This window comes from Embiotoca jacksoni, unplaced genomic scaffold (assembly GCF_022577435.1).
Source record: "Embiotoca jacksoni isolate LCO1_2020_lvr unplaced genomic scaffold, fEmbJac1.0.p SCAF_38, whole genome shotgun sequence".
Taxonomy (NCBI): Eukaryota; Metazoa; Chordata; class Actinopteri; family Embiotocidae; genus Embiotoca; species Embiotoca jacksoni.
The window spans coordinates 2,711,871-2,726,315 of record NW_027185390.1 but is presented as its reverse complement, the minus strand read 5'-3'; the positions used below and the strand labels follow the sequence as shown (position 1 = coordinate 2,726,315).

The 14,445-nt window shown below is 46.8% G+C and overlaps 1 protein-coding gene across 3 annotated transcripts in view; it reads left to right on the top strand.

The window, feature by feature from the left end:
- Nucleotides 1-8,136, top strand: part of zranb3 (zinc finger, RAN-binding domain containing 3) — a 71,943-nt gene extending 63,807 nt beyond the window's left edge. For all 3 annotated transcript variants that reach the window (XM_069166414.1, XM_069166415.1, XM_069166413.1), the window contains 4 exons: nt 1,584-1,742; nt 2,589-2,781; nt 6,613-6,744; nt 7,500-8,136. In XM_069166414.1, coding sequence (XP_069022515.1) covers nt 1,584-1,742; nt 2,589-2,781; nt 6,613-6,744; nt 7,500-7,598 — 583 coding nt within the window. In that variant the 3' untranslated portion in view covers nt 7,599-8,136. The remainder of the gene's footprint in view (nt 1-1,583; nt 1,743-2,588; nt 2,782-6,612; nt 6,745-7,499) is intronic.
- Nucleotides 8,137-14,445: the final 6,309 nt, after the last annotated feature.

Genomic DNA, 14,445 nt, shown 5'->3' with positions numbered 1-14,445 from the left:
GACAGTGAGTTGAAAACGATGTGTTTTCTGGGTTACATTTTTCGGAAGCACCAGGCTTTCGCCGGGCTCAGTTTGGGCACACCAGTAAAAACTCTATTTCCGTCTCGCTTTCATCCACGAGACTTTGCTGGCACGGCATTTGTCTCTTGGTACTTCAAATTTTTTTTTTTGGTATCTTCTCAACTTTGAAGCAGCAAGGTTCCTTTTTTTAGATCGTTTTCTTCTCCATTTCAATGGTGAAATTTCCCTCTGTAGCTCTCTGGCTCTTTGTTCCTCCTCTCTGTCTCTCCGAATCGTAAACCATGGGGAAAGAGAATTTAGTCCATCTGTCCCCTCCAACGTGGCTCTAGCACCCTGCTGGGACAACATGGCAAATGCCCAGCGCTCGCCGTCCTCTGCCAAAAGGACGAGCATGTGCAGGCGCACGCCCGAAATGTTCTGCGGAGACATGGTGTACTGTATACAGTAGAAACACTGCGGCAGCCTCTGGACTCAAAACACTTTGACTTCATACTGAATCGTGCTCTGCTTTCCTTCATCTGCTTTCTACATCGAGGTTACAGATTGCGGTCGGTCACGCGGGTCAAGGCAAATTCTCTTTTGCGTTTGGAGCACAAACGGCGAAAATCTGCAGGTTCCTGAATGGAAAGACATAAAAAAAAAAGATATATATATATATATATATATATATATATATATATATATATATATAGCGTGTGTAGTCGGCAAAATTCTTCAGTGGCATTAGCAGCATTTTATGCACCTCATCTTCTGTCTGCTGCATTTTGTCATTTTCTGTCACTACATTGACGCATATTAGCATTCTTTACGCTAAATTATTCGCTTGTACACAGGACAGCGCTGTTTTATTTCATTTATTTTTAAAGCTATTTCCTCTAGATGTTGTTTGCTGTCAACTCAGCACCTCTTCCATGTTCACCTAATTCTAATCCCATCTGTTGAAGATTGTAGTCACACCTGTTTTCTCTTTTTTTCAAAGGGGTATATCCAGCAATTTATCATTTGTACTCCCATAAAGGCGAGGCAAGAGACAGACAAAAAGATTGACCGTAAAGGAGAATTTAAGCACAGACTGAGGTACTTTTAGTGGTATAAGTCAAGTCTAAACACATTCAGAGCCTACATTTCCCACAATGCAACACAGCACCTTTTTTTTTTTTTTAATCAGACTCTCATCACTCTCTTCATGTGTAAAATCAGAGCAGTGCACCTGTAATGCACTCTATAATTTTGTAGAGATATATAAAAATGAATAGGCAGTGCTTCAAACTGAAATTACACTTCAACTGCCTGAATGAAGTGTGTCATCTTCAACTGCGACGTCTGACGTGCAAACAAAGCTTATTTCTTTCAAGAAATGACGTTCTCTCGGATGATTTAGCTTCCAGTCGTCCTGTGAGATTTAATCAATGTGACTGTCGCACACAAAACTGTCTTTTTTTTAAAGAAGGACGTCTCTTCGGTCTGAAGTTACCGTCTGAACATAAGAGCCAGCGGCCACTTTTTTTTTTTACTCCAGAGTAAATGGAAGAGATTTCTTTCTCCGTCTTGTCTCCCTGCAGGCCGGACGAGCAGCCCCGCGAGACGGCGGACGAGCAGCCGCCGTCGGAGCCCGGCTACCTGCAGGCCGTGGACGGTCGGGGCGTCCCCCTGTGTCTCTCCTGCCAGCAGGCCTGCCCGACCGGCGGTGGGGCGTGGGACACTCGCTTCTGCGGCCGCAGGTACGGCAACACTTAAACCCGAGGAATAAACGTCCAGCTTCGTAACGAGTCGCACCAAAAAAAGTAATAAAGTAAATAAACTTTTCGAGCAGATTGGAGCGCGCCCAGCTTGGTGCAGCAGATGGGTGAGGTTTCCTGCCTTTAGTAAGATGTGAGTCAAAAGAAAAACATATTAAATGAACTTTCAGATTTTATTATTTTTTAAAACTTCTCAGTGCTCGTCGTTCCTCCGTGCCAAAGCCCACCCATCTGGCGCCAAGAAATTCAATTATACTCAGAGCTTTAAGAGTTTGTGTGCAGAAGAAACTGAAAAACACAACAGTATGATGTTGTTGACTTCACCTTGTTGCTGAGCTGTCTTTGTAGAAAGAATACTGTTTGCTGAAGACGAGAATAGATCGCTGCTCCCAGATTACACTGCAGCTCTCGGTGTGAATGGACCTTTTTCGCAGTCCTTCCCCACTGATGCAGTTCTTATGAATGTCATCCTCGATTTAAACTAATGTAGAGAATATTATTTGTGGGAGGTCAAAAACAAAATGCTTCAGGTTTAGTCTTTCCGTCCTTGAAGGTGTTTCCCGATCACGCTGCTGAATTCTTGAAAAAATAAAAAATCAGCGTTGCGGCTCAGCAAGGCCTCAGTCGTGTTACTTACGTGAGGCCGAAATTCAATCTCCTCAAGTGTTTTTCAAGAGCTCGATTCACTTCTTTCCATCAAGGTGAGACTTTTCCCTCCTGTGTGGCTCTACGAGGAGGTCATCAAACTTTTATTTTTCGAAAAATCATAAAATCGTAACCACAGCAGAAATGAAGACGTTTTTTTTACGTGTATATTTCGGCGTTTAGGTGCCAGGAGGAGTTCCAGCTGCGCTCCAGCCAGACGTACATGCGCTCCCGGGTGCTGGAGGCGGAGAAGGGCGTCTGTCAGCACTGCGGCCTCGGCGCACACGACCTGTTCCTGAAGGTCCGCGACGCCCCGCCCTCCCACCGCAAGGAGATGCTGGAGAACACCTGGCTCGCCCAGCTGTCACTCAAACAGGTCGGACACCGGAGCAGGGGCTTGATGTTTTTTTGCTTTTTTTTACCATTTATCACTAATAAACGCTCGAAAAGCAACAAAAGAGGCCGAATCGGCATTAACTTTGGTGGCCGGTCTTTTAAAAAGAATAACGTCCGTGTGAAATTCATAACGGATAAGGTGAAGGTGAAGAAAACCAATTTGATACCACAGTTATTTTGGGATTTTCTCCCTCAATAATAAAAATCAGATCGCCTCTTTGTTCACTCAGTCAGTCACTGGTTTACTCTGAATGGTGAATCATCATTTTGCGTCATCACTGACAAGTACACACAAAATGTCAGGCAATGCATCACGGGACTGTTTTCAGAAAATACTTCATTTCCATTTGATCATTTTTGAAGTCACTAAAAATATGCTCCGAAATACGGAGTTATACCTCAGCTGGTCCGACACCTTTCAGACCGGCCGGTTCGTTTGGGACCGAACTGAAAGAATGAATCTGAATGCTAAGATTAAAGTCAGGCAACTCCCCACCTGTTGCACAAAATAATAAAGATCCTCAAGTGAGTGAAATGTCAGTTTTGTGCCCGTTACAGAATAAAGTCCTGTCGCGGAGGAGTGATTTCAGGCTGATGTGAAAACACGCGAGCGTTTAGCGAGTTTAGCATCTGAGCATGTTTGCCTGCCGATATTTATAATAACCACATCTGATGGAGGTTTTATGTGAAAGGCGGCCGCTGTCGTGTTCACGTCATCCGTGGTTTGTCTCTTTTTATTAGACGTTCAGTCGTGAACGTGAACAGCGGCATTAGCCGACATCCAGAGGAACAACTGACGAGGAAAGACGTTTTTGTTGTCTTTGTGTTTGTGTTAGTGCAGAAATAAAAGCACCCTGCACTCTCCATCTCACCCACCTACGCAGATACGCGCACGCGCGACACACACACACACACACACACACACACACACACACACACACACAGGTTGATCTGCACTCTGAGGGCCCGGCTCCCAGTAAATGGATTGCTGGGCCGATTGATTTTCTTTTTCCCAGTGCCAGGCCTCGACCAGTAAGCCTGTTTGATTTGGTTGGCTGTTATCCTGCAAAGCCACCCCCCCCCCCCCTCCCACTACACACACACACACACACGCACACAAAACACACTCCCCTCTTACCACACACACACACACACACACACCCCCCCACACACACACACACCCCCCTTACCTTTTTTTCCAGTGCCGCCGGCAGCAGCAGCAGCAGCAGCGCCGATCGATGCACGGAGCTTTAGAGGAAACAAACTCAGCCACATGATAAGACGCCGCGGTGGTGGAGGAGCCTCGAGATTATCGGCTCATTCTTTGGTTCATACTGGGGGTTCTGGTGTGTGTGTGTGTGTGTGTGTGTGTGTGTGTGTGTGTGTGTGTGTGTGTGTGTGTGTGTGTACCCCGGGGTCTCTTTATGTGTGTGTGCGAGTGTGTGTATAACAGCGTGTGTGTGCTGGTATTTTGGTGTTCAGGATGTCTTTAGGTGCCTGTGAGCAGACTACTCGTGTGTGTGTGTGTGCGTGTGTGTGTGTGTGTGTGTGTGTGTGTGTGTGTGCAGCAAGTTGCATGGTTTTGGCACAAACGCAGGCTCAATTGACTGAGATGTGTATGTGTGTGTGTGTGTGTGTGTGTGTGTGCGTGTGTGTGTGTGTGTGTGTGCGTGCGTGCGTGTGTGTGTGTAAGTGAGATGTGAACTCTGCCCTCGTGAGCAGGCCTGTTCTTTAAATCTGTTGGGATCAATTCCAGCTCGCTGCCTTAATGTCGGCAGAGGAGCTCTCAAAGCAGGAAAATAGATTTTTTTTTCGGGCCTGAACTCTCCCAACCAGCTTTCTCTCTCCCTCCGCTTCTAATTCTCTCAATCATCTTTGGCTCTTCCACTTGCTCGCTCTCTCTTCTCTCTTTATGTCTGGATTCCTTTCTTTCTTCTCCGTCTTCTCCTCCGTCCTCCCCCCCTCCCCCTTTCACATATATATATATATATTTTTAGATTAAATCTAAATTTCAGATGTACACCAGCAATACCAGCAAGCAGCTACGTACCGGTTGAGTTTCCAGGTCAGCGTTTGCTCTCTGCTCCGCTGGACTCCAGTTCATCTGCTGCTGGAAAGATGCAGCTCAGCACCTGCGACGCTTCACCTCTTTGGCTCCAAATGAAATCATTTCTGTTGCATCGCAAAGCTTCAAAAATCCAACTCGTCTGCTTCCCTTATCCCCTCCTGTGTCACTGGCACGGGTCCTCGGTTTTACCATCACAGATATGAATATTTACGACTTTTATCTGTTTTATGTGATAGTAAATTGGATATCTTTTGGTTTAAGGCTGCTGGTTCAACAAAACAGACGGTTATTCTGGTGCCAAAAATAAGAGTAAGTGAATAAATGATTGATGAGTCAAATACATTAAGAACAAAGGAGATTATTCAGTAATTAAAATGATAATTACTTCATAACGGGTTGCCAAAAAAAAGAGTCCACAGCCAGACTAGCTGCCAAATGCTAACACGCTCGCTATTAAGATGTGCTCATGTTCAGCACGGTGTTCACTTTGGTTTTGCACGTTGCCATGCGAACATACTTACAATGTTAACCTGCTAATATTCAGCAGGTAATGTTTCAGGACTCAGGCGAGGGTTTAAAGTTGCTTCTGATATCATATAAATGAAATGCAGTGTGAAAATGTCACAAGACATCTTTGGCAAAAGCAGTAACTAACATGCTTTAGCCCGTGAAGATGACTACTGAGCTTATTAGTTGACACTGGTTCCTACACTGAAAACTAAGTCGCTCATAAAAACCAATTTAAACATCTTTGCTCTTTGTTTACAGTGACGTTGCCTCCAAAGTTGTCTTGATTAATCGGTGAAGTAGCTGCTACCGCCGGCTGTCCTGGGAATTTTTTTTTTTTTTATTTAATTTGCTCAAATCAAATTGAAAAAGAGCAATTAAAACAATAGTTTGAGTTGAAGATGCTGTTGATGATCTTGTCAACAGTATCCAGTCGCCCTCCAGAGAAAACTACAACTCTCTTAATATTTATATTAGGAAAGTTGAACAAACTCCTGAAAAATGCAACGAGCCCCCCCCCGCCCTCCCAAAAAAAAAGTCCCCAAAAAAAGTTGAGGAACTCGGGGGTTATGTATCCTGCTGCAGCTCGTTATTCCCGGTGGTATTTTTAACCTAATTTCTGTGTTCTTTGTCAGGCAGAATTGCAAGTGCTCGCTGATTAAGTTTCCCTCCAGCTGCCCGTTATGTAGGCCACAAACATTTGGGGCGGTTCACGTGGACGTACCACCGTTCGTTCAGCGAGCAGCGATGGATATCAGAAGGTTAAAGGTCGCTGTCGTCGTTTTATTTTTATTTTTTTTTTTTTGTCCTCGGCTCGTCTTATCCTCACAATCGCGCATTCATCTCGCCATTTTAAACCTTCACCAGAGACCTTTTTGTTTTCATTAGTTCCTGGATTTTTGCCTTTTATGAGGCTGTTTTTTTATCTTCTTTTATCGTGAAGCGCGCCGCAGAAGTGCAGAGATTTGTTTTAATATGACTGATTTGTGCGCGCCGTAGACCGAGCTCTACTAAAGACATCACATCGGTTCAAGGAAAATTAACTGTAGCATAGATGGATGGTTTGGGAGGTGCGGTGCAATCACAGCTCGTTTTTTTTTAATTTTTTTTGGGGGGGGGCAATTTAGAGAACAGCATGAGGGAACATCTGAGGGGTTTTTAAGCCGGCGGACTGAGACGCTCACCGTTGCATTCTGGGTGTGTTTTTTTTTCTTCTTCTTCTTCTTCTTCTTGCAGCTGAATGAAATGATCCGAGCGCCGGTCGAAGGGGATTTCTGGCAGGTGGACCACATCCGGCCGGTGTACAGCGGAGGAGGACAGTGCTCTCTGGACAACCTGCAGACGCTCTGCACGGCCTGCCACAAAACCGTACGTGCGCCGCGCGCCGCACCGCCGCGCCCACGGCGCCAGTTTTAAAGCCTGGAAAGGGGGCTTGAGGGGCGAAAGCAATTTGTCCGACATTTGAGGTGCACGGTGGACGAAGCTCTCCTTTTATCCCACGTGTAAAAAAACAACAACAACAAAAAAAAAGACGGTCTCGTCATTCACGTGGAGGATCATACGGGGTGGCAGTAATGTGATAGATGGTCAAACACATTGATCAAAAGTCACACGATCCCTCACGAAGCCACATATTGCCCGTAACAACATCACACGGCGACACATTGATGTATCGCCTTTCTTCGGAGAAGTCTTTGCACTATTCTTCGGCTTCTGCAGTCGATATTTCATAATTACAGACAATTCACTCCTTTAAAAAAAAAAAAAAAACAGAACCGATCCGAGAGCAGAGGTTTCAAAATAAAACACAGCTCTCATTGTAAGCCCCGAAAATGTGATTTGCCTTCACGCCAGAGAAGCGTTTTTTTTTTTTCGGAGTGGGTGTCAAGTTTGGAAGGAAACGCTTCACACGTTTGACGAACATAAACTGATGTGGAGAGCTGCGCCGTCCGATAAGGGGATCCTCTCGCTGTTTATGCCATCGCTCAGACGCTTTAATCTTCGAGATGCTCAATATATTGATCTCACTTTTTTCTCTCTCTCTCTCTCTCTCCAGCGCCGACTGCAGATTTAACCTCTTACATCATGTTCCACTTGTCTTTTTTTCTTTTTTTCCTCCACAGAGGACGGCGCAGCAAGCCAGAGAGCGGAGCCAGATGAGGAAGAGCGCCGCAGCCTCCAAGGTTGCGTCAGACATCAGGAGGTTCTTCGTCAGGAAATGAGAGGTTTAGTAAGGGGTTGCGCAACACTTCTTGAGTCAAATTGTTAGGATAGACGTGCCTTTTACCAGCGACGGTTGGGAAACGAGGCCGGATACGAGGCGTCCCGCTGGGCCCCGTTACAGAGAAACAGTAGTGGTGGCGATTTACTTTAAAAAAAAAAAAAAAATTTAAAAACACACGCACACAGACGACTGCGTCAGATGCTAATTCAGCCAACTTCCCCCTCTCGTCCCCGAACCGTCACGAGTGCGGCAGTTTTGATTTATAACAACCTCATTTTTGCTCCACGGCTGAAATGGAGCAGGTTGTTTAGTGAGATGCTGCTATTTTGAGTTTTTGCAAACTTGGTGAAAAGCGAGCAGGTTGAGAAATGAGTCGGGCTGTTCTGTGCGGTTAAAACACGACCAGGTGTCCTCCTCGTTTTGCTGCCCTCAACAAGTGGCGTCCTGTAAATCTTCCCTCCGTGAAGGAAGGGTGAACGCTCCCCTGGTGAAATGAAATGGAAAAAAATAAAAAAAATAAACCTATTTTCATCTCGCTTTGTTGTCTTGCTCTCTTCCCTCGGTGCTTTCACCGCGGTCCGGACTGTAAATACACCGAGACGTTGGTTGTTCTGACAAGCCGGCAAATCGTTTCATCGCCTGGAGTCAGGAACATTATTGTCCGTGTCCACGCATCTACCTCCTCTTCAGCTGTGCTTGATGATCTGAACGGAGCTAAAGTCAGTCAGGAGGGCTATGTTTAGAGAGACGGAGAGCAGAGTTACTATGGAAACAAGGCTCCAGGTTCAGCCATGTCGGGGAATATTGAATCTGTTCTTGTGAGAGTTACACAATGAGCCAGACAGACATCAGAAACTCCAATCAATACCAGCAGCTCTCCTGTGAAAAGGAGGCCATCGCATTCCTCCGCAGCACAATTTGACTCCGTTGACGTCGCCGGTAGTCGTCGCGTCACGACTCGTCCGTCCGTCCGTCCTAACTCGGCAAATTCCTGCCAAGTCGCGTGGAAAGTTTTCGCCTTTTTTTTTTTTTTTTTTTTTGTCTGGCAGCCCCAACTTTCTCCCGGCCTATCAGAGCGCCGGGGAGCAGCCGCCGCTTCAAACTTTCACTCGCAGCCCGTGTGGGTGCGCGCGTGGGCGTGTGTGTATTTCCCCTACGGCTGCTCCAGGTCTCCACTTAATAAGACCGTTGTTCCTCTCCTGTCCAAACCGACAAGCTTTGTGAGTAATGAACATCTCCCAGGCAGCCTTCCAACAACAGCAAGTTTCAGTGTCAGTCCCTGTCAGCAGCCAATGACTCTGATCTGCTGTTTTATTACACCCAAAAGGTGTGTGTGTGTGTGTGTGTGTGTGTGTGTGTGTGTGTGTGTGTGTGTGTGTGTGTGAGAGAGAGAAAGTAATCGAGGAGGGAAAGTAGTTGCACGGATAAAATGTGCATTTGGCAGAGGGAAAGTGTATATTGGAAGAGAGAGGAAGTGCTGTGTGTGTGTGTGTGTGTGTGTGTGTGTGTGTGTGTGTGTGTGTGTGTTTTCAGGGCCGTAATGAGGCAGCGCCCCGACGAAGACGTCTCGTGCTCTTCCCGGAGGGTCTTCTGGGTAAAGAGCAGCGTGACACTGTTTGCGTTGGACAACCTATCAGCCCAGAAGAGAAACATTACCTACGCAGGCGATGACAGTAATAAAGACGGACTCAAACACCGACGGACGGCCGCCGAGGTTTGCGATGTTTGCTCTCCGTCTAACGCTCCGCTCCGTCTCGTTTCTTTTTTTTTGAAACCCAACTCGCTTTCTCGTCAAGCCGAATCTTCTGCCGCGTTTCAACAGGTCACGTAGCGACGCCGCGGTACATTCAATGCCGCGCGGGCGGAATTAGCCGGGCCGGTGAATATCTAGCGGAAATAATCACGTATAATTAGACAATCACGGTATAGCTGCAAAGACGAGAGAAAAAGAGGAGAAGAAAAAAAAGTGAAAAACAAATTAAAACTGAAGATAACCGAATAAAAACCGATAAAAAAAAATCTCATGCACGTTAAAGGATTATTCTGTTTTCTATTTTGTCAACAAATCCCATGAAATAAAAACGCAAACCAGCAACGTATAGATCCTTCTAACAGGTTTTGTGTATCCTAAGCCGTATATATTATTCCTTTGTGCCACTGAGCTCCTTCATTGTCCATAAACTATTCATTAAAAATACGTTGGGGGCGTTGGTCGCTTCCATAACGTAACGTTGTGATGTTTAAAATTGAATTGTTTGCTGCCGACGGGACACAGAATCAAACGGACCACGCTGACTATAGATTAACTCATCTCACTTTGTTAGAAGTTATGTTATCGTGTATGTTCATTTCCTGCATCAGGTTACCCTCCCTGTTAGCTCACTACATTGCTATACATCGTCCTCGTTGAAAATAGTCATATATATATATATATATATATGTATCTCTGACAGGTTAGGGAGCTGGACGATCATATTGTTGGTTATGGTCTCATCACGTCACCAAAAAGGAGAAAGAATCGCAGTCGCAATACATTTCCTCTTCACGCTAACAACCGGAGTCGCACCGGTGTGTCTCAAAATGTGGGTCAGAGGACCCCCAGGGGCCTGGATCAGGCTCCTGGGGGTCCGCAGCAAATTGAGAAATAGATTAATGTCGCTGTAACTCAATTCCATAGGAACTTCTTCAATTACAGATATTACAGGAGGTGTAGGAATGATTATTGTAATTCTCTGTGTCGTCTCCCCGCAGGTTGAGGTCTCTTTTCAGGGCTCTGTGACATGAAAGCGTTTGAAAACTACTCCTCTAACCGGCCGAGACTTTTACAGTAAACTATACAAATCATTCATAATTCAATCGTGATTTGCATTCAGACAGCAAGGCGTTAGATTTTGGCCCCGTTCCATTGGTTATTCCATTTCAACCTCGCCTGCCCCCATAATCTACTTTGGCCTTTTCGGCTGAAGGAAGCGCTCCTCCAAACCCAATCTTGTGTGACAGGTGTGATGGAGAAGGGCCAATAAAAGCCCGCGCGGCGCTCTGCGTGCGGCCGCCGGCTCTCCAATCCGCGGCCGCGTCCTGCTGCGGTTTGATTCCTGGCTGCCACACTCTCCGCTGTGATCCCTCTGTGTCTGTGACCCTCCCTGCCCTTCAGCAAGGAAAAGGAAATAGACGCGAGGGAGGCCGTACCCCGCTGCTCCCCTTCAGGAATGAAAAAAAAAAAAAAAAAAGAAATAACACAGCCGAAGCACCTCTGATATTCTCTTGTTTGGTCGCGTGTGAACCGCAGAGCCTCATTATAAGAAAAGGGACGAAGCTCCCGTCAGATCTCCGCAGCGGCGTGTTACAACATCCACGGCGCTTGTATCCTAAAAGGCTACACCCGTATCTTTCTAATTTAACTCCGGAGTCGGCGTTTAGGAGGAAATTCTTGGCTTTAAACAGCCGCAGCCGACGAGAGGCTTTTTGTCTTTATTGTCATATTATCTCTCGGGACGGTGATGAGATGATTAATCATTTCCCGCCGCAGCCTTTCTCTCTCTCTCTCTCTCTCTCTCTCTCTCTCTTTCTCGAGCGGGCGCACGGAGGCTCGGGCGGAGCGCGACGCCCTGGGTGGAGGGAAAACGGTATGACGGGCCCAGGTAATTGGTGGAGGACCATCACTCATAAGCGATCTAATTAATCTCATTAAAACACCCTCTCCGGTTGCGGAGAGATGCCTCTACAGCAGAAGGCGTTTTCCCAGAAATGGGCTGATCCATCCTGATGAGTGTCATGCACACAGATGATATTCGGAGAGAAGCCGAAGCGAGTAAAAGAAAATCGATAGAACAATTCCGTGTAAACCTCGGGGCCGGCTATTTTCCAAATGTCACTCGGCATCGTAGGGGATGCGCAGCGGTAAAAAGGATGCTTTCTCATTGCTCAGCTGGAGGTGGCTTTTGTCAAGTCCAAATTCTATTTATTCAAGATGGCTCCCTGGTCGTCTCCCAAGATGCGTGGCATGCTGCGGATTAAGACCAAAAACGCAATCAATTCACCCAGCAGGAGATCAGAGGAAATAACAGATAAGGTTCTTAGCATAATTCATACAGTCCCCAATCTGGCCAGGATTAATGTACGTCTTGGCTGCGGCGCGCTCTCATTTTGTATGTCGGAGCTCGTGTGGGGCTAAATTGGCGCTTCGTGTGGCCCATTACAATCAGGCTTTGTTTGGAAAAGGGCCCCGTGAGGCCGCGGCTCTGACCGCATTGTTTCACACGGCATCTGTACCTAATGCAATTTAGGACTGATGTAATCTCATCTATATTTTATTGTCATTTAGACGCCCCGTTGTGCCGTGCAGCGGGCCGTGTCAGCACATTAATCTGCTCAGAACACCCCACGCCCCCCCCCACACCCCACCGCCGTCCAAAAAACAACAACAAAAACAACAACTGTTGAGCTCTTAATGAAATTGAGCCTCAAAATGCGTCAAAGCGCTCCGAACAAAGACGGCGACGTTTGCAGCTTTAACTAAACGTACGTTATGATGTTACATGCGGCCGCAAAGGAGTCCGGGACACTTGACATCACAGGAGAGAAAGCCGCTGAAGGCTACTGTATAACCGTTTTTTTTTTTCCCCCCCTTTCATCTGCGCTGTCTCGATGATTGAGGTTAAAAATGGAAAGCCGAACAAAACGCCCTCCAACAAGTTCCCCTTTCATGAGCCTTAAAAGACATCTTTTCATCTCCCATTTCATTTGGCGGTCATTGATCAGCCATCTCTCGCAGATTGCTTCCAGACGTCTATTCAGCCGCTGCTCAGCATGCCTCTATTTCATAGGTCTTAATGGCAAGGTCTGGCTATTGTGCGAAGATTAAAAAGCCAAATGGCAATCACTTAAATTGCCAATAAATTCACAGGAAATCGCCTTTTGTTGACGTTTTGTGAGAAGAGATTCAACAACGTGGAAAGTCTCACGGGGGGTTTATTTTCAGATTTTTGTTTTTGGGGTGTGGGAAGGAGGGAGGGGTAAAACGGGACTTTTTCTTGCCTCGTCCTGCGAAATTAGGATTGTATTTTTTTTTTTGTTCCCTTCTTCTTCAGTGCAAGAGCCAGAAAAAGGTCACGTCAGTCTCGCGACGAGAGTGACAGGTCCGGGGCATCATTACTGAGACTCGGACGGTCTGCGTAAGCACCTTCGGTCACCTCGGGAGAACAGATCCCCGTCGCGCTGCCGCCGGCCTAATGAGCGCACTGGGCCCCCGCATCTAATGAGGAGAGGGGCGACCGCGACTGTCGTCCCGTCAGCCCTCGCGCTCCGTCCGGCGCGACGTCCCGTGACGCCTCGGGAAACACACGGCGCGAGCGGCGGCGGGCATCTTGTCGCGCATCAGGGCGTCGGTGGGAATCGTTAGGACGAGGTCCCTCCGGGCCGTCTCCGGATTCGTCCGCACTTCTCCGCGGCCGGTAAAGATCACGCGACGGTAACATCCGAGCAGGCTGCGAGAAGAAAAAAAAAACAAAAAACAAACCTCGAGGCGGTCTTCAGTCGGGCGATCCCGACAGCTTGCCCTCGTATGTGGTCGCTTGTTTCCAACTGGCGAGACACGTTATGTCTTTTTTTGTTGTTGTTGTTGTCGTTCCTGCAAACATTTTGTGAATTCTTGGCTTGTGAAGCTCTCCGTGAAGCCCTCGGCCTCTTCTTCCTATCGGAGTGTGCGTCATTCTTTAGGGACGTTCGACGGGAACCCGGGTTGACCTCACCTGTCCTCGTCGAACCGAAGCTTCGGGCTCGTTCGGTATCTGAAGCGGAGCTACAGGTTTGCAGCTTTAATCGTGTATCTCGGCAGCGAAATGAGCTCTTATTATCCATCCGCCTTGAAAGGTTGGCGGTTTCCATCGGGGCGTCTCCTGAAACCGTGTGAACGTCTTTCAGTGGACAGATCGGCTTCGGGCTCGGCAACAGTTGAATCGCCTTTTGGTGTGCGATCCAGATCTGGGATTTCTGCCACGAGATGATTATCACCTTGTAGCCATGATTATAAAACGAGTGGAAAGAAGAAGAAGAAAAAAAAAAGGCAGACTTGATTCCAAAAGTTTGGGAGAAGTTTGAAGAGGACGAGCGGCGACTTTAACTCCGAGTGTTTATTTCTTTGGGTGTAAGTTGGAGAGTTGTTTGGCGTTGGCGTCGGTTTTTTTCGAGCGTTTCGCGGCGAGCAAATTAGAGTCCAGTCAAATTGGGAAGGGAGGAAGGAAGGGAAGGACATCTTTTATTAGCTGCAAGCACAATTATTCACATCCCCGCAAAGTTATATTGGCATTTGCATTTCGACTGGCAGCCAAAGCGGAGATGTAAGTTATTGTGAGGCCTTCCCTTTATCATTAGCAGAGAGCAAGGCCTGTTGAAACAATGAGGAGCCGTCGGTGTAATTACTGGAACCACAATGGAGGTGTCGTTTGCCTCCTTTCTTTGTGACATTACGAAGATCTGTCGGAGAACGATTTCACTCACTGCTGCCGCACAACAGGGGCTAAAAATACAACTGAATGAACGTTCGCAAACCGGTCTGTCATCACGCTTTCATCATATATGTAAATCTGACTTTATGCAAAACCAATTATACCTGTGTCACAAGCGTTCATTGAAATTTATTGATAAGTGCACTCACAATTGGCTGTTTGAGTGGGTTGCATTTGGCCACTCGACCGTGGACATCTTCACACCCACACCACTTTTTTTTTTTCTTCTTCTTCTTTTTTTTTTTTTTTGTATATTCAGTTATGCCAGTTTCTCAATTACTGTGTGAGTGGGCCGGTGCAAAAAGAGGGGAAAGTTGGATATAGCCACGTTCGCCATCA